The sequence below is a fragment of the Moschus berezovskii genome, chromosome 27 (genome assembly GCF_049115385.1).
Source record: "Moschus berezovskii isolate FMDL1 chromosome 27, NW_MosBer_1.0, whole genome shotgun sequence".
Classification (NCBI taxonomy): domain Eukaryota; kingdom Metazoa; phylum Chordata; class Mammalia; order Artiodactyla; family Moschidae; genus Moschus; species Moschus berezovskii.
In genome coordinates this window covers 5,713,453-5,732,913 of record NC_142486.1, presented here as the reverse complement: position 1 = coordinate 5,732,913, position 19,461 = coordinate 5,713,453, and the positions used below count along the sequence as shown (strand labels likewise).

General features: G+C 39.0%; 1 protein-coding gene across 1 annotated transcript in view; it reads right to left on the bottom strand.

Moving 5' to 3' along the window:
* The window catches only part of LOC129545709 (cytochrome P450 3A24-like), a 57,097-nt gene that overhangs the window by 17,655 nt on the left and 19,981 nt on the right, over positions 1-19,461 (bottom strand). Inside the window, exons 4-7 of the mRNA XM_055410234.2 lie at positions 14,486-14,585; positions 10,677-10,790; positions 10,338-10,426; positions 6,949-7,097 (exon numbers count right to left, since the gene is read on the bottom strand). Of these exons, the coding sequence (XP_055266209.2) occupies positions 6,949-7,097; positions 10,338-10,426; positions 10,677-10,790; positions 14,486-14,585 (452 nt within the window). The remainder of the gene's footprint in view (positions 1-6,948; positions 7,098-10,337; positions 10,427-10,676; positions 10,791-14,485; positions 14,586-19,461) is intronic.

Sequence of the window (19,461 nt, the reverse complement as noted above, 5' to 3'; positions counted from 1 at the left end):
GATAGTAGTGAGATCAGTGTTCCCTTCTGACTTTTGGAATGATCAAGGAAACAGAATTACATTCCTGAACTTCATAGTCTTTAATCATTGGATTAGAGTCTCTTTGGATAAACCACACTATAGTCTGCTACTCTAATTAACCATTTTGTGCAAAAAACAATTCAAGATATAAATAAAACAGTGTATGTCTTTCAACCACATTGGAATTAAATTAAAAATCAATAACAAAAATTGGGAAACTCACAAATACATGGAAATTAAACAATACACTCCTAAATAACCAATGAGTTGTATACTATATCAAAAATACAACCAGAAGTTACTTTGAGATAAATAAAAATGAAGTCACTACTTACCAAAATGAATGGGATGTAGGAAAAACAGTGCTCACAGAAAAGTTTAAGGCATATGGGGAAGAGGGAGGTGGGAGCGGGGGTTCAAGAAAGGGAACACATGTACACCCGGGGCAGATTCGTGTCAATGTATGGCAAAACCAACCAATATATTAATGTAAGGTAATTTGCCTCCAATAAAATAAAAAAAATAAATTAAAAAAAGAAAAGTTTAAGGCTATAAATGTCTACTTTAAAAACAGAACAAAAATCTCAAGTCATGAACCTAACTTTCCACCCTAACTCACTGAAAGAAGAAGAGCAAACTAAACCTAAAGAAGAAAAGTAATAAAGTAGAAAGTAATAAAGACAAGAGAAGAAACTAATGAAATAGGGAATAAAAATAGTACAGAAATTCGGTGAAACCAAAAGCTGATTCTTTGAAAAGAACTTTTAAGCTAGATTGACCAAAAAATAAAAAAGAGAAAAAAAGCTCAAATATCTAGCATCAGAATGGCAGAGGAGAGATTACTATTGACACCAAAGTGAGAAAGAGCGTAATGGAACACAAGGAACAGTGTTCACCAATAAATTAGATACCTTAGAGGAAGTGCACAAATTCCTTAAAATACACGAAGTGAAGAAACTAACTAAAAAAGAAACAGACAATTTGAATTTCTCTATTAACAATGATTAAACAGGAAGTTTGACTCCTCCTATTCCATACTTCTTTCTCAAGGTTGCTTTGGCTATCTGGAGTCTTTCGTGTTTCCATACAAATTGTGGAATTATTTGTTCTAGTTCTGTGAAAAATACTGTTGGTACTTTGATAGGATTTGTGTTGAATCTATAGATTGCTTTGGGTAGTATATTCAAAAGTCTGTTCTTTACATCTGTATCTCTTTTGCTGTCTCACATATAGGGTCATTGTCACCATCTTTCTAAATTCCATATATATGCATTAATATACTGCATTGGTATTTTTCTTTCTGACTTACTTCACTCTGTATAATAGGCTCCAGTTTCATCCACCTCATTAGAACTGATTCAAACACATTCTTTTAAATAGCTGAGTAATAGGAATGCAAGGGATTTCTGTGTATTAATTTTATATCCTGCAACTTTACTATATTCATTTATTAGCTCTAGTGATTTTCTGATGGTATATTTAGGGTTTTCTATGTACAGGATCATGTCATCTGCCAACAGTGAGAGTTGTACTTTTTCTTTTCCAGTCTGGATTCCTTTTATCTCTTTTTCTCTGATTGCTGTTGCTAGGACTTTCAAAACTATGTTGAATAGTAGGGGTAAGAAAGGGAACCCTTGTCTTGTTCCTGATTTTAGAGGAAATGCTTTCAAAGCAATCTTGAGAAAGAAGAATGGAACTGGAGGTATCAACCTTCCTGACTTCAGACTATACTATAAAGCTACAGTCATCAAGATAGTATGGTACTGGCACAAAGACAGAAATATAGATGAACTGAACAAAATACCAGAATACCAGACCACCTTACCTGCCTCTTGAGAAATGCAGGTCAGGAAGCAACAGTTAGAACTGGACATGGAACAACAGACTGGTTCCAAATAGGAAAAGGAGTACGTCAAGACTGTTTATTGTCACCCTGTTTATTTAACTTATATGCAGAGTACATCATGAGAAATGCTGGGCTGGAGGAAGCACAAGCTGGAATCAAGATTGCTGGGAGAAATATCAATAACCTCAGATATGCAGATGACACCACCCTTATGGCAGAAAGTGAAGAACTAAAGAGACTCTATGAAAGTGAAAGAGGAGACTGAAAAGGTTGGCTTAAAACTCAACATTCAGAAAACTAAGAGCATGGCATCCAGTCCCATCTCTTCATGGCAAATAGATGGGGAAACAGTGGAAACAGTGGCTGACTTTATTTTGGGGGGCTCCAAAATCACTGCAGATGGATTGCAGCCATGAAATTAAAAGATGCTTACTCCTTGGAAGGAAAGTTATGACCAACCTAGATAGCATATTAAAAAGCAGAGACATTACTTTGTCAACAAAGGTCTGTCTAGTCAAGGCTATGGTTTTTCCTGTGGTCATGTATGGATGTGAGAGTTGGACTATAAAGAAAGTTGAGCGCCAAAGAATTGATGCTTTTGAACTGTGGTGTTGGAGAAGACTCTTGAGAGTCCCTTGGACTGCAAGGAGATCCAACCAGTCCATCCTAAAGAAGATCTTTCCTGGGTGTTCATTGGAAGGACTGATGTTGAAGCTGAAGCTCCAAAACTTTGGCCACCTCATGCGAAGAGCTGACTCATTGGAAAAGACCCTGATGCTGGGAAAGATTGAGGGAAGGAGGAGAAGGGGATGACAGAGGATGAGATGGTTGGATGGCATCACTGACTCAATGGATATGAGTTTGAGTAAACTCCGGGAGTTGGTGATGGACAGGGAAGCCTGGCATGCTGTGATTTATGGGGTCACAAAGAATTGGACACAACTGAGGTGACTGAACTGAACTGAACAAAATAGAAAGTCCAGAGATAAATCCATGTACCTATAGACACATTATCTTTGACAAAGGAGACAAAAATATACAATGGAGAAAAGTCAGTCTCTTCAACATGTGGTCCTGGGAAAACTGGTCAACTACATGTAAAAGAATGAAACTAGAACACTTTCTAACACCATACACAAAAATAAGATGGATTAAGGGCCTAGACCAGAAACTATAAAACTCCTAGAAGAAAACTCAGGCAGAACACACTCTGACATAAATCACATCAAGATCCTCTATGATCCACCTCCCAGAGTAATGGAAATAAAAACTAAAATAAATGAATGTGATCTAATTAAACTTAAAAGCTTTTGCACAATGAAGGAAACAAAAAGCATGGTGAAAAGACAGCCTTCATAATGGGAGAAAATAATAGCAAACAAAACAACTGACAAAGAATTAATTTTCAAAATATACAAGCAGCTCATGTAGTTCAATACCAGAAAAATAAACACCCAATCAAAAAGTGCACAATAGACCTGAACAGACTTTCAACCAAAGAAGACACACAGATGGCTAATAAACACATGAAGAGATGTTCAGTTTCACACATTATTAGAGAAATGCAAATCAAAACCACGCTCACACTAGTGTATCATCTCACACTAGTCAGAATGGCCATCATGAAAATGTCTACAAACAATAAATGCTGGAGAGGATGTGGAGAAAAGGGAAACCTCTTACACTGTTGGTGAGAATGCAAACTGGTATAGCCACTATGGAGAAAAGTGTGGAGATTCCTTAAAAACCTGGGACTAAAACTGCCATATGACCTAGCAATCCCACTGCTGGGCATACACCCCAAGGAATCCAGAATTGAAAGAGACACATTTACCCAATGTACTGCTGCACTATTTACAATAGCTAGGGCATGGAGAAGGAAATGGCAACCCACTCCAGTGTTCTTGCCTAGAGACTCCCAGGGATGGCGGAGCCTGGTGGGCTGCCTGCGGTCTATGGGGTCGCACAGAGTTGGACACAACTGAAGCGACTTATGAGTCTGAGTGAACTCCGGGAGTTGGTGATGGACAGGGAGGCCTGGCGTGCTGTGATTCATGGGGTCACAAAGAGTCGGACACGACTGAGCGACTGAACTGAACTGAACTGAAGCGACTTAGAAGCAGCAGCAGCAGGGCATGGCAGGAACCTAGATGTCCATTGGCAGATGAACAGATAAGCAAGCTGCAGTACATATACACAGTGGAATGTTACTCAGTTATAAAGAAAGAATGTATTTGAGTCAGTTCTAGTGAGATGGACGGAGAAGGCAATGGCAAGCCACTCCAGTACTCTTGCCTAGAAAATCCCATGGATGGAGGAGCCTGGTAGGCTGCAGTCCATGGGGTCGCTAAGGGTCGGACACGACTGAGCGACTTCACTTTCACTTTTCACTTTCACACATTGGAGAAGGAAATGGCAACCCACTCCAGTGTTCTTGCCTGGAGAATCCCAGGGACGGGGGACCCTGGTGGGCTTCTGTCTATGGGGTCACACAGAGTCGGACACGACTGAAGTGACGCAGCAGCAGCAGTGAGATGGATGAACCTGGAGCCTATTATACAAAGTGAAGTAAGTCGGAAAGAAAAGACAAATACTGTATATTAACACATATACATTGAATTTGGGAAGACGGTACCGATGATCCTACCTGCAGCACAGCAAAGAGACACATGTTTAAAGTGAAGACTTTTGGACTCAGTGGGAAAAGGTGAGGGTGGGATGATTTGAGAGAACAGCACTGAAACATGTACATTACCATATGTAAAATAGATGACCAGTGCAAGTTCAATGCATGAAGCAGGGAACCCAAAGCCAGTACTCAGGGATAACCCAGAGGGACAGAGGGGGAGGGAGGTTGGAGGGGGTTCAGGATTGAGGGGACTCATGTATACTTGTGGCTGATTCATGTTGATGTATGGCAAAAATCATCACAATATTGTAAAGGATTTATCCTCCAGTTAAAATAAATTAATTGGAAAAACTATTAAACAGAAACTATTCAAAAAGAAAGAGACAATGTGAATAGACCTATAAGAAATACAAAATTTGATTTGGTAATCAAGAAACAACCCACAATTTGACAATGAAAAGCTTAGGTCCAGATGGCTTTAATGCTGAATACTACTTAAATAATTACAGAATTAATACCAAATTTTCACTAACTCATCCAGCAAATAGAAAATGATAGAACACTTTGAAAGTCATTCTGCAGGGCCAGTATTAACCCAGAGTGAGAAACAGACTAAGATATAACAGGAAAATAAAACTATAGACCAAAATATCTTATGACCATGAATACAAAAATCCTCAACAAAATACTACCACACTGAATCTACTAACATATAAAAAGATGTATAATCATATATAAGTGCACTTTATTCCAGGAATGCAAGGTTGTATAAGATGCCACTTCAATAGAAAAATAAACAATGACTACACGATGATCTGATAAATGCATAAGATGCAGGTGACAAAATCCAATACCCGCTTGTGATAAAAGCTCTCAGCAAACAGGAACAGAAGGGACTTTCATCAACCTGATAAAAGGAATCTATGAAAAAAACATAGTTAACACTAATATTTAATAGTGAAAAACTGAATGCTTTTCTTTAAGATTAAGACAAGGAAGCCTTTTTCACCGTTTCTACCCAAAACTGTACCTGACATTCTAACAAGAATTAGTCAAGAAAATTAAACAAAATATATCCATTTAGGAAATGAAGACTAAAACTCATCAGATAACATGATCTTGTATACAGGGAATCCTAAGGAAGCCACTAAAAACCTATTAGAAAAAATAAAGAAGTTCAGCAGGGTTTCAAGATACAAGATCAAAATGCAAAATCAGTTGTATTTCTATACATTGCAATAAATAATATGAAAGTGACATTAAGAAAACAATTCCACTTACAATAACATCAAGAAGAATAGAATAAGTAGGAATAAAATAAAAGACATGTAAAATTTACACTCTGAAAACCACAAAATCTTGTTGAACTAAATTAAAGAAGATGTAAATAAGCGAAAAACATGCCATGTTCATGAATCAGAATGTTTACATTGTCAAGATGGCACATCAACAGATATAAGACATTCTCCATCAGAACCCTAGCTGACCTCTTTGAAGAAACTGACTATCTTAGATTAAATTCATATGAAATTGCAAGGGGCTCATAGAAGACAAAACATTCCTGAAAAAAAAATAAAGTTATAAGACTCACCTTTCCTGATTTTAAGAATTACCATAAAGCTACATTAATCAAGGCAATATGGTACTGGCCTAAGGATGAACATACAGATTCATGGAATAGAATTTTGAGTCCAGAAATAAACCCACATGCCTATGGTCAACTGAACACTGAAAATGTTTCTAAGACCATTCAATGGAGACAAAGTAGCTTTTTCAACAAGTGATGCTGAGACAACTGGATAGCTATAAGCATATTACACCAGGAGTATTTGTTTAAGTAATAGCTGAAATTTATACCTTTTGACTGCTGCAGATGCTGCTGCTAAGTCGCTTCAGTCATGTCCGACTCTGTGCGACTAGATGGACAGCAGCCCACCAGGCTCCTCTGTCCCTGGGATTCTCCAGGCAAGAATACTGGAGTGGGTTGCCATTTCCTACCTTTTGACTACCATCAGCCAATTCTCCTATCTCCCAAACCCTGTCTCTGGAAACCAAAAATCTGACATTGCTTTTTGATGAGTTTGGATTTCTTCTTTTGATTGATCATGTAAGTATTTGCCTTTCTCTGTCTGACTTATCTCACTGAGCATAATGCCCTCCATTGAGGTCCAGCCACATTGCTGCAAATGGCAGGATTTCCTTCCTTTTCATGGCTGAATCATATTCTGGTGTGTGTGTGTGTACACCACATTTTCCCTGTCCATTTATCCATCGATGGACACTTAGCTGTAAAAACCATTGAACTGTACATCTTAAGCGGGTAAATTGATGGTATATGAATTATATCTCAATAAACCTGTGATAAACAAGGAAGGAAGGGAGAAAGAAAGAATGAGAGGGAAGGAGAGAGGGAGGGAGGAATACAGAAAAAGAAATGTAGTAGGACACTTACCTACTGAGAGAATAAATGGGTGGAGGATACTGAATCTTAAGAGCTTCTGGACATTCTCCACAAAGGGATCTTGTGGGTTGCCAAGGGAATCAATATTCACTCCAAATGACGTGCTAGTAATCACATCCATGCTGTAGGCCCCAAAGACGCTGAGTAAAAAAAGATAAACACAGACGTTAAAATCGGGACCAGCTAACTATCTATATCCAACACAGTCCACAAGAAAATCATAATCAGATGCTCAGGCAAGACAGGTCAAGAGCCACACTCTCTCAGAACCACCTGCTGGATTGTGGAAGACTGTCTGCTACTATCACCCACTCCTGAGGTGTGTATGAGGTGTGAACAATGCAACTGCCCCTGTGATGGGGGGATGGGGACACTAAGGCAAGCTAGATCCCCCCACTGCCAAACTCAAGGAGCTCAGTCATAGAAGGATAGAACCCATAATCTGACAAAGGACAGTAGTGTGCTTTGACTGTTGGCAATAAAAGGTGTATAAGGAGTGTGTCTGAGCAGAGCAAAGGGAGTAAATTCACTCTTCCTGGGGAGTCAAGAAAGGGGACATTGATCTGGGTCTCACCTCACCACAGAACCTGTACTCAGAGCTGATTCTCCTTTAGCGCAAAAGCGGAGTTGATATACAATATCACATTAGTTCCAGGTGTAGAAGAGCAATTCTAAATTTTTATAGATTATACCCCATTTAAAATTATTATTAAATAATGAATATATTCCTGTTATGTACAATCTGTCCTTGTAGCACAATTATGTTACACATTGCAACTTGTACCTTTTAATCCTCTATCCTATCTTGCACTCCCCTTCCTACTCCCCACTGATGACCATCAGTTTGTTTTCTACATCTGTGATTCTGATTTGGTTTTGTATATTAATATTTATTCATTTTATTTTTAGATTCCACATATACATGATAACATGCAATACTTGTCATTCTCTAACTTATTTCACTTAGTATAATACCCTCTAGGTCCATGTAGAATTTCATTCTTTTTTATGACTCAAGAATATTTCTTGTGTGTATGTCTGCGCATGTATATATGCACACATGTGCCACATCCTCATTCATTCATCTGTTGGTGGATACTTAGGTTGCTTCCATATCTTAGCTATTGTATATAATGCTGATATAAACATGTACATTTTCAAATGAGTGTATTTATATTGACTGGACATATACCCAGGGTGGAATTGCTGTATCATATGAAAGTGCTCAGGCTTCCCAGGTCTCTCAGTAGTAAAGAATCTGCCTGCAATGCAGGAGATTTGGGTTTGACTCCTGGGTCAGGAAGATTTCCCTGGAGAAGGAAATGGCTACCCACTCTAGTATTCTTGCCTGGGAATTCCCATGGACAGAGGAGCCTGGTGGGCTACAGTTCATGGGGTTGCAAAGAGCCGGACATGGGGTTGCTCAGCTGGACCGAGCAACTGAACATACGCATAATAGTTCTCTTTTTAGTTTTTGGAGAAACCTCCATATGGTTTCCCACAGTGGCTACATCAACTTACATATCCACCAACGTTATACCAGGGTTCCCTTTTCTCCACATCCTCACCAACATTTGCTATCTGTAAACTTTCTGATGATAGTAATTCTTACAGGTGTTGGGTGATTTTGTGATTTTGATTTGCATTTCTCTGATGATTTGCAGTGTTAAGCATCTTTTCAACTATATACCTTCCATGGAAGAAATGTCTATTAGGATCTTCTGCCCATTCTTCATTAGATTGTTTGTTTTTCAGATTTTGAGTTGTATGAGACATTTATATATTTTTATTAGACATTAATATGAAAATATTTTTATATATTTTCTTTGAGACATTTATATATTATATATATTATAAATATATATTGATCTATTTTTGTATGAGACATTTATATAATTTTGTATGAGACATTTATATATATTTATGTATTTTTGAGACATATATATGAGACATTTATATATATATATAAATATATAAGATGATATTAACCTCTTATCATCATATCATTTGCAAATATTTTCTCCCATCCACTCACCAGGTTGTCTTTTCATCTTATTAATAATTTACTTTGCTGTACAAAAGATTTTTAAGTTTAATTGGACACCGTTTGTTTATTTTTGCTCTTGTTTTCTTTGCCTTAAGAGTCAAATCCAAAAATGTTCAGTTATGATTTATGTCAAAGAGTATTCTGCCTATTGTTTCTTCTATGTTCTTATGTTTTCCAGTCTTACAATCAGGTCTTTAATCCATTTTGAGTTTGTTTTTGAATAGGGTGGGAGAAAATGTTACAATTTCATTCTTTTGCATGTAGTTGTCCAGTTTTCCCAACACACTTATTGAAAAGATTGTCTTTAATCCATTGTTTATTCTTGCCTCCTTTATCATAGATTAATTGACTATAAGTGTATGGGTTTATTTTGGGGTTCTCAATTTTATTCAATTGATATGTGTCTCTTTTGTGCCCATACTCTCTAAAATCAGGAACAAAACAAGGATGCCCACTCTCACCCCTTCTATTCAATGTAGTATTGGAAGTGCTAGCCACATGAATCTGACAAGAAAAAGAAATAAAAGGCATCCAAATTAGAAGGGAACATGTAAAACTATCATTATTTGCAGATGAAATAGTATTTTACATAGGCAACCCTAAAGTTCTACAAACACTAAAATAAATGAATTCAGTAAAGTGGCAGGTACATGATTAATATGCAGAAATCTGTTGTTTTTCTATACAATAATAAAGAACTATCTGAGAAAATAATAAACAATCTTGTTTAAAATCACATCAAAAATAATAAAATACCTAGGAATAAACTTAACCAGGGAGGTGAAAGATCTATACTATGAAAACTATAAAACAATGAAGGAAATTGAAGATGATACAAAGAAATGGAAAGATATTGCATGCACATGGAAAGGAATAATTAATGTTGCTAAAATGAACATATTACCCAAACAATCTATAGATCTAGTGCAATCCCTATCAAAACACCTGTGTTACTTTTCACAGAACTAGAACAAATAAGTTCTAGTTTATATGGAACCATATAAGACCATAAATAGCCTAAGCAATCTTGAAAAAAACAACAGAGATGGAGGAATCACTCTGCCTAACTTAAGACCAACTGTGCATTTTTGTCTCCCAGAATATCCAAGGTGACAGTTAAGCAGATAAGTTAACCCTGGCTCATGGACACAGAAGATACCTTCTGATATTTTCATGAATCACCACTCATTCTTGGGTGGCCAGCCAGTTGTAGTTGTAAACCACACACCTGCTTCTGTTTCATCACTAGAGTAACTCAGCAGTAGGAATTTGGCTCCAAGGCAGGAAACACAAGGGTGGAGCTCAGAGGACCAGCAGCTTCACCCCTACTTACTCTTTTATGTCGACGGACATGCCTTTCTCTGCTTTCTTCCTCAGGTTCCTCACCAACACATCTCCATACTGCCTAATGATAGGGAACATCTAGACACAAAACACAACAGCACTGGAAGTTAAGTGTGGAGACTCAAGTTTTAGAAGGACCTTGTTTTCAGGGGCATGGAGCCATCAGTGACATTTTACTCTGAATCTGATGATGTCTCTTTTAGGATGTGAAGATAAAAACCGTTTTAAGAAACTCAAATTTGGCATACCACACGTTGGACAGGGACTATGAATTTATTTTCTACCTTATTCTTTAAGTTGCTCATGGAAAATCCTCTTCTTTTCTTACCTCCTTGAGCTTCCCACTGGTGAAGGTTGGAGACAGCAATGTCCGTATTCTCTTCCATTGTTCATCCTCAGCCACAGAAACAGCATTTTTCATAATTCCCAATGGACCAAAAACCTAGAGTTGAAAGCAAAACTTTATGTTTTGCCCTACCTAAGTGTTGGAAGTCTCAACAGTTGTGGAAAATTTGTTAATAATTTGGGAACAATGTATTCAACAAATATTTAGTGACTGTCTACTTAGTCCCAGGCCCTATAGTAGATGCACATTAAACATTTATCCTGAGTGTCTAGGTTCCTGTGAAGGTGGTAGACATTTGGCCACTTGATATGGTTTCCAGCCTTCATATTCCAATCTTCTTTTAAACGCAAATGACCCATGTAGTACAGAAAGAGTTCTTCCAGAGGGATAGAAGGGAATAAGATCGAGTTCATCTTCCTGGGCTATGCAGAGAAGAAAGGGATTGGTGACAACCAGCCAGATAGCCTTGACAGACTGCATTTTGCCTCAGATTACTTCTGTATTTATATATATTTACAGACTGACCCACTGGAAAAGGAATGTGCTGACACGGTGGGGGCTTTTTAGTACTATCTACACAAAAGATTAGGAATCTACTTGCTATTCTGAAAAAATTACTCAGTGATACGGAAAACATTTTCCCCCAGGAATAGAAGGGTAAAGAAGATAACTCTGTTTCTCAGCTTGGGACAGGCTAATTGAGCCAACCTGTTTTAAAATTTCCTCAATCTATCAAATTTATATTTGGGGAGGGAGGTGGGAGGCAGGTTCAAGATGGGGAACACATGTACACCCAGGGCAGATTCATGTCAATGTATGGCAAAACCAAACAATATTGTAAAGTAATTAGCCTCCAATTAAAATTAAAAAAAAGGACTGGATATACATATATGTATAACTGATTCACTTTGCTGTACAGCAGAAACTAACACATTATAAATCAACTATTCCTCAATATATATATTTTTTAAGATAAGGAAAACAGGGTAAAAAGAAAAGCCCAAAACAAACATACAAACTCCAAAACCTAGAACCTTGGTGGAAACATGCTAACATGTTATCTCAGCTCCAGATGACAGGATTATGGGTACTTTCTCATTTCTATTCCCATTACTTTAAACCTTTCTTAATAAAGAAAAACCAACAACAACAAAAAATAAATAAAATGGATACTTCCAACAATCATTCATGACAAAACTCACAAACGAGAAAGACAAATTTCCTTAGCTTGATAAGAGCATCTACAAAAAACCTACAGCTAACATCACTTTAGAAATGAAATACTAAGGAGACATCACCAAGATGGCAGAGTAGGAGACTCCAGCCTTTGTTGTCTCACAATTAGACAGCTCACAGTAAATGAAAGTAGGTCGAAAAAGTGTCAGCAATATAACAGAGCACATTTGAAAATAACTTGCAGAAAGAGTAGGGAGAATAGCTACATTTTGTTTGCATCATCCCTTCCCCTAGGCCAGCACTACTCAGCATCAAGAGGAAATTCCCCAGCCTGAGACATTTTCCATTGGTGGGAAAAAAAAACTAAAAGAGACAACATGAAGGGTGACCAGTTTCTCCAGCCTTTCAGAACATTGCACAAATGACCTGCTTTGCTTTCACCCCACCCAGAGACGAGCAGAGCCGAGACATCTAGAGACAACTAGGAACAAAGAAGAAGGGCGGGGACTACCAGTGTCAACCATGAAGCAGGAGTGACTATGGTTCTCTGTATCCTGCTCTGCAGAAAACCCCAGAAACTTTGCTATGATGAAACCAACTGCCAGCATAGTCATTGAAAAACCTCTGAAAATTTTGGTGCTGATCACTCCCCGGGGTTCTACATTAGCAGGGTTCTACATGAGCAGATTCCAATTGCCTGAGTCCTGTTGTTCCCCTCCACCCTCAATAGAGCTGCTCCAGCCAGTGATGCCCTGAGACCCAGGATCCACACTGGCTGCCAGCCCTGATCTTTTTGGCTCAGTTCAGTTCAGTTCAGTTCAGTCGCTCAATCGTGTCCTATCTTTTTGGCTAGGCATGTGCAAAACCCCATCACAGACCCCTGCAGCTGCTCAGGTGTCTATACTACATCAGTGAAAAAAAAGCAGTAGATATTATGTGCCTTTGTAGCTACACACACACACACACACACACACACACACCCCTATCTGTCTATATCTGCATCTATCTATCTGTCATCTGTCTATATCATCTGGCCTGTTATCATCTATCTACACAGAAAGGCATGGATTTACGTGGATAATTCAGTCGGTGACTTCACAGGGTTTAGTCTAGTTTCTCAGTCTCTGAACCTATGACTTCTTCTCCAACAGTGAGAATGCTGGTTCCCATCATCCTTTCTGTATTACTTGATCAGTCCTCCTTTATGGACCCAATTCATGATCTATCCATTTCCACTCATGATGCCCCCTCACCCTACAGGCCACCCCCACAAGTGAGTATTTTGTGTTCCCTCACCCGTGCCCGGCTACCATCCCTGTGGACACCCTCCCCTCCCTACTCAGTCTCTGACTTGGAGCCATTGTTCTTCTCTGGCCCCACCGTGATGTGTGAGGCTGCCCACTTCTGTGGCCCAACTTCAGGTTTAGGACTGGAATGTCTAGGAAGAGATGGCAGGCAGGGGAAGGAGAGTGGAGGGAAGGGGCAGGAAAGGGAAAGGAAGAGCCATGTGAAGCTTCTGATCCCACTGAAACTGACCAGTGCATGTAGCCTTTCTCCCAATCAACTGATCAATCAGCCACCTTTAATTCAACATTCATGGTGTTAAGGCAGTTGCATGAGTCCTACCCTACTGCCTCCAGCCCCACTAGAGCTGCCCAGCTAGTGCCACCGCTGATGCTTTAAGACCCAGCATCCACACCAACAGCCAATCTTTTTGGATGTTCATGTGCAAAACACTATCACAGGGCACTGCAGATGCTCAGACGCCTAAAGCCAGTCCTTCCTACTGTCACTCGACTGCACTGACACACTGGCCATAGCTAACCTCTGCAGCCACACACCTGCACCCTGCCAGTCTCAAGCCTGAGCACAGCAATGAAGACCCAGGGCAGCAAAAATAAAATAAATAAATATTAAATAAATAAATTGTTTTTAATGGATAGTCTTTCCATAAATGGTGCTGGAGCAAATCAGACATTTAGACGCCAAAAAAAAAGAAAGACAACCTCATACATTACACAAAACCTAACATAAAATGGATCATAGACTTAAATGTAAAGCATAAAATGATTTAATGTTTAGGAAAAAATAGGAGAAAATCGTCAGGGCCTAGGGTAGGTCAGGATATTTTGGACTTGACAACAAAGGCAAAATCCATAAAAGAGACATTTGATAAATATTCATCAAAATTTAAAGAACGATGTTTGCTAAAGACCTTGATAAGAGGAAAAAGCAAGCTACAAGCCATAACTATAAAAGAACAGTAAGAGGGAACCTTGTAGGGATGGAACAGTTCTATCTATTGATTGTAGTGGTAACTACACAAATCTACATCTAGGACACATTTTCATAGAGCAAAACATACACAAATAAATGAACGTGAAACTGATGAACTCTGAATAAGCTCCATGAATAGTATAAATGTCAATTTTCTGCTTTGAAATTGTATTTTAATTAATCAACATATTGCCATTGGAGGAATCAGGATGAAAGGTACATGACATGCAGCCTTTCCATAATTTTCTTTTTTGACAATACCTTGTGGATTTATAATATATTTCAAAATGTGTATCTAATAAACAAATAAATTTTAAAGTTAAAAAATGGATACCTACCCTCCGGTTTGTGAAGACGGAATAACATTCTTTTACTAGTACTGTTTTGATCACATCTGGATCTGTGATAACCAACAGGGGCTGTTTACCTTCAAAAATCCTGTGTAGGGAAAACAGAGTTGATTAAACTTAATGAGTCATTTCTGCAGATGAAACCACACCTGGAAGTCCAGATGTTCATCCTAACATTACATAATCTATCCTTTTAAGGTCATAGTTAAAACTACTATGTAAACATTATTAATTGTAGGTGGTAGGGACATGGGTATTTCCTAAACCATTCTCCATAATATTTATAGGTTTAAATATTTCATTATCAAAAAGGAAGTTATCTTAATAAATAGTTGAAGTAAATTATCTGAAAATTAAAAAAATAATTAAAGAGAGTTCATCTACTCAGTCATTTTTGAAGATATACCCAAAGCATGAAAATGCATATAATATTAAATGAAAACTATTGATACATTGATTATAAAGATGTAACAAAATATCTGCAAATGCAGGGAGATTTGGAATGCTCCACAAGTGACAGTGGGATTATGAAAGATTTTTTGCCCTATTTTCTAAAATTTGCTTACTAGTTTATAATTTTAAGGAAATATTTTAAATATTGAGATATTTTTGGTAGCATCAAGTTTAGGATAATTTAAACAAAAGGACAAAGATGAAAAAAACTTTCAGAGGAACCTATATAATTCATTTTCTAAATATTTTCTTTTCATTACATGGGTCCCATGGGCCTCAGGCTCCATGTAGGTGACATCCGTCAGCAGCATGGCAGGCCCACACTTGACCCACCTATCACACAAAGCTGACTCCTCCGATGTGACACGTCACTGTTTGATCTGATCTCCTGACTGTCAGGATGCCCGTTCATGGGAATCGGCCACTGGCAGGAGGTTTGCTAAGTCGGTTCAGTCGTGTTTGACTCTGTGCGACCCCATAGACGGCAGCCCACCAGGCTCCCCCGTCCCTGGGATTCTCCAGGCAAGAACACTGGAGTGGGTTGCCATTACCTTCTCTGGGCAAGAGGTTTACTCTGAGTTATTTACACTGTCTTCTGACATTTTGGTTTCACTATCAATCACTTTCAATGGCTAGAATGAATTGGAAGATTCTCTATGTGTTCCCTTTTCCTCCTTTAACTTCACAGAAGAATTTCAAATGGTTTTGTGATTATATATAAAAATTTCAGAGAAATACTTCACTTGCTTCTGCCCATTTCTAAAAGCCGTTCTAAAACTCAGAGGGTGTAAGTGGGTGTCAAAAGCATTTAGCGCTGAAGCAGTGACAGGAGGGATTGAGGAGGCACTTAATCTGCTCTTCCACTGGACTGACCATATTACTTGGACGATTCCCTTCTTCCCATCACAGTTTCGTAACAATACTTGGGTGGAGAAGAGATAGTGGTTTGGGGTGATCCTTTATATTCATGATGTCACTCCAGCCTTAATAATTTCTCTTACTACCAGTTACAATTCATATTTTTGAACCCACCTCAGATCATATCGATTTGGTGTACTGATGAGTGGGGTCAAAGTCTGTATTTATAACAAGCTCTCCCAGGTTGTCGTCACTCACATCCAACATGAGAATAATTTTCTAAAGAGAGAACTGAGATCCACCATGAAAAAAGGACTCCATCCAGAGCTCACAAGTACTAAGTGTTGGAGGGGCAGCTGGAGCTGGGCCAGTAGTGGCCCAGTGCTATGAATTCTTCCCACTCAACCAAGTTGACTTTTGGGGCCATGGCAACTCACAGGTTCCTATGGTTTCTGAGGGCCTCATGAGAAAAGATGAAGAGGTCCGGACAGGTAGAGCCTTTGCCACTTCTTTTGGCAAAGAAGCACCATATGACACCTTTCCCTCTCTTCTCATTAAACCTCCTAAAGCCCACCTGACACACTCTGGGTTAGATATATATACCCTACATCTCCTCAAAGCCAGAGAAAAACAGTAGATAAAGCAATCATTGAATATAATTCTATCAGAAAATTTTACCTGAAAATTAAAAAAACAAAAACTCCGTACTTGTAGAAAAAGTAAAAAGCTGAGCAGAAACGATTTCCCGTTATTTTACCTGTAACTCCCATCTCTTTTTCCAAAGCACATATTAAAGCCAAAATTTAAATAAAGGACTTTGGGTTTTAATTAGAAGAGAATCATGTGATCATATGGGGGGTTTAGCCCTTATTTTACAAACGCATAGGAGTACTCATAGAGCTGCCTCATTCTTCTGGAGCAAGAACAAATGTCCTTATATAGATTTACTTATGCATGTGTGCAAGTATATCCCTGAAATAAATTCTCAGCAATGGAATAACTAGATCAAAAGAGAAGGGCAGGCCTCTGATTCAGGATGGCAGAGTAGAAGGACGTGTGTGCATCTCTTTCTGCGAGAGCACCAAATTTGCAATTAGCTGTTGAAAACCATTGACAGGAAGATACTAGAGCCCACCAAAAAAAGATACCCATATCCAAAGACAAAGAAGAAGCCACAGTGAAAAGGTAGGAGGGACACAATTACAATAAAATCAAATCCTATACCTGCCAGGTGGGTGATCCACAGACAGGAGAACAATAATACCAAAGAAGTTCTCACACTGTTGTCAAGGGTCTGAACCCAACATCAGGCTTCCCAGCCTGGGGATCCGACAAAGGGACTGGGAATCCCCAGGGAATCTGGCCTTGAGTGCCAGTGAGATTTGATTATAGGACTTCCAGAGGACCAGGGGATACAGAGACTCTAGTTTTGGAGGGCACAAACAAAATTTTGCGTACACCAAGACCCACAGAGAAGCAGTGACCCCACAGGAGACTGAACCAAAACTAACTGCTAGTGTTGGAGGGCCTCCTGTGGAGAAGTGGGTTGGCAGGGGCTCATCACAGGGACGGGGGCACTGGAAGGTCCCCTTTGGTATAAACCCTCTTGGAGGTCACCACTAACCCTACCATAGAGCCTGTAGACCCCAGGGCTGGGTCACCTCAAGCCAAACAACCACCAGGGAGGGAGTGCAACTTCACTCATCAGCAGATAATTGCATTAAAGCTATACTGAGCAAGGCCCTGCCCACCAGAGCAAGGCCCAGTTTTTCCCATTGCCAGTCCTTCCCATCAAGAAGTTTACACAAGCCTCTTAGCCACAGCCATCAGAAGGAAGACAGAAGAAGTAAGAAGAAGCACAGTCTTCCAGCAGCTAAAACAAAAACCATATTACAGAAAGTTAATCATGACGTGAAAAGATATTCAATATCATCCATTATTCAGTTCAGTTCAGTTCAGTTGCTCAGTCGTGTCCGACTCTCCGTGACTCCATGAATCACAGCACGCCAGGCCTCCCTGTCCATCACCAACTCCCAGAGTTCACTCAAACTCATGTCCACAGAGTCGGTGATGCCATCCAGCCATCTCATTCTCTGTCGTCCCCTTCTCCTCCCGCCCCCAACCCTTCCCAGCATCAGTCTTTTCCATTATTAGAGAAGTGCAAATCAAAACTACAATGAGATATCACCTCACACCAGTCAGAATGGCCATCATCAAAAAGTCTACAAACAATAAATGCTGGAGAAGGCATGGAGAAAAGGGAACCCTCTTGTACTGTTGGTGTGAATGTAAATTGATACAGCCATTATGGAAGATGGTATGGAGATTCCTTAAAAAAACTAGTAATAAAACCACCACATGACCCAGCAATCCCACTCCTAGGCATATACCCTGAGGAAACCAAAACTGAAAAAGATCCATGTATCCCATTGCTCATTGAAGCACTATTTACAATAGCTAGAACATGGAAGCAACCTACATGTCCGCTGACAGATGAATGGATAAAGAAGTTGTAGTGCATATACACAATGGAATATTACTCAGTCATAAAAAGGAATGCCTTTGAATCAGTTCTAATGAGGTGGATGAACTAGAATCTATCATACAGAGTGAAGTAAGTCAGAAAGAGAAAGATAAATATCATATACTAATGCATATACATAGAATCCAGAAAAATGGTACTGAAGAATTTATTCACAGGGCAGCAGTGGAGAAACAGACATAGAGAATAGACTTATAGACATGGGGAGAGGGGAAGAGAGGGTGAGATGTAGGGAAAGAGTAGCATGGAAACTAATATTGCCATCTATAAAATAGATGGCCAATGAGAATTTTCTGTATGGCTCAGGAAACTGAAATAGGGGCTCTGTATCAATCTAAAGGGGTGGGATGGGAAGGGAGACAGGAGGAGGGTTCAGGAGGGAGGGGATGTATGTATATTTATGGCTGATTCATGTTGAGGTTTAACAGAAAACAACAAAATCCTGTAAAGCAATCATCCTTCAATTAAAAAAATAAATTAAAAAATTAATTTAACTGGGAGTCCAGGACAGCTATGCTACTGAACTTGCCTAAGGAACCACCACCAAGGATGTTACAAGGGAAGCCAAAATGCTAAATAACCTCTGGAACTGCAGAATTCCATCCATATTGCTGCTCAGGACAGAGCCAGAACCTCTAACATCTTGTCATGGAGACTAAGAGCATGCTCACAGCTGCCCTGTGCACAGTGACTGTCTGTGTCTGTGTTGAGTTGTTGAAGCTGTTGAAGTAACTGATGCCATGATTTCTTGTACTAGCACTGCCCCAAAAGATAGCCAGTTGTCTGTGCTTGTCTATCTCAATTATTGTTCCCTGAGACTCTACCAGGAGCAAATAAAAAGTGATTCTCCCTTTCTTCAAAAAATAAAAATAAAGAAAGAAAGTTAATCATGATGAAAAAGCAGAAAGTTATGTTCCAGATGAAGGGACCAGACAAAACCCTAGAAAAACAACTAAATGAAGTGGAGACAGGCAACCTTCCAGAAAAAGAATTCAGAACGATGATCGTGAAAATGATCCAGGATCTTGGGAAAAGAATGGAGGCAAAGATTGCGAAGATGCAAGAAATGCTTACTAAACACCTGGAAGAACTAAAGAACAATGGAACAGAG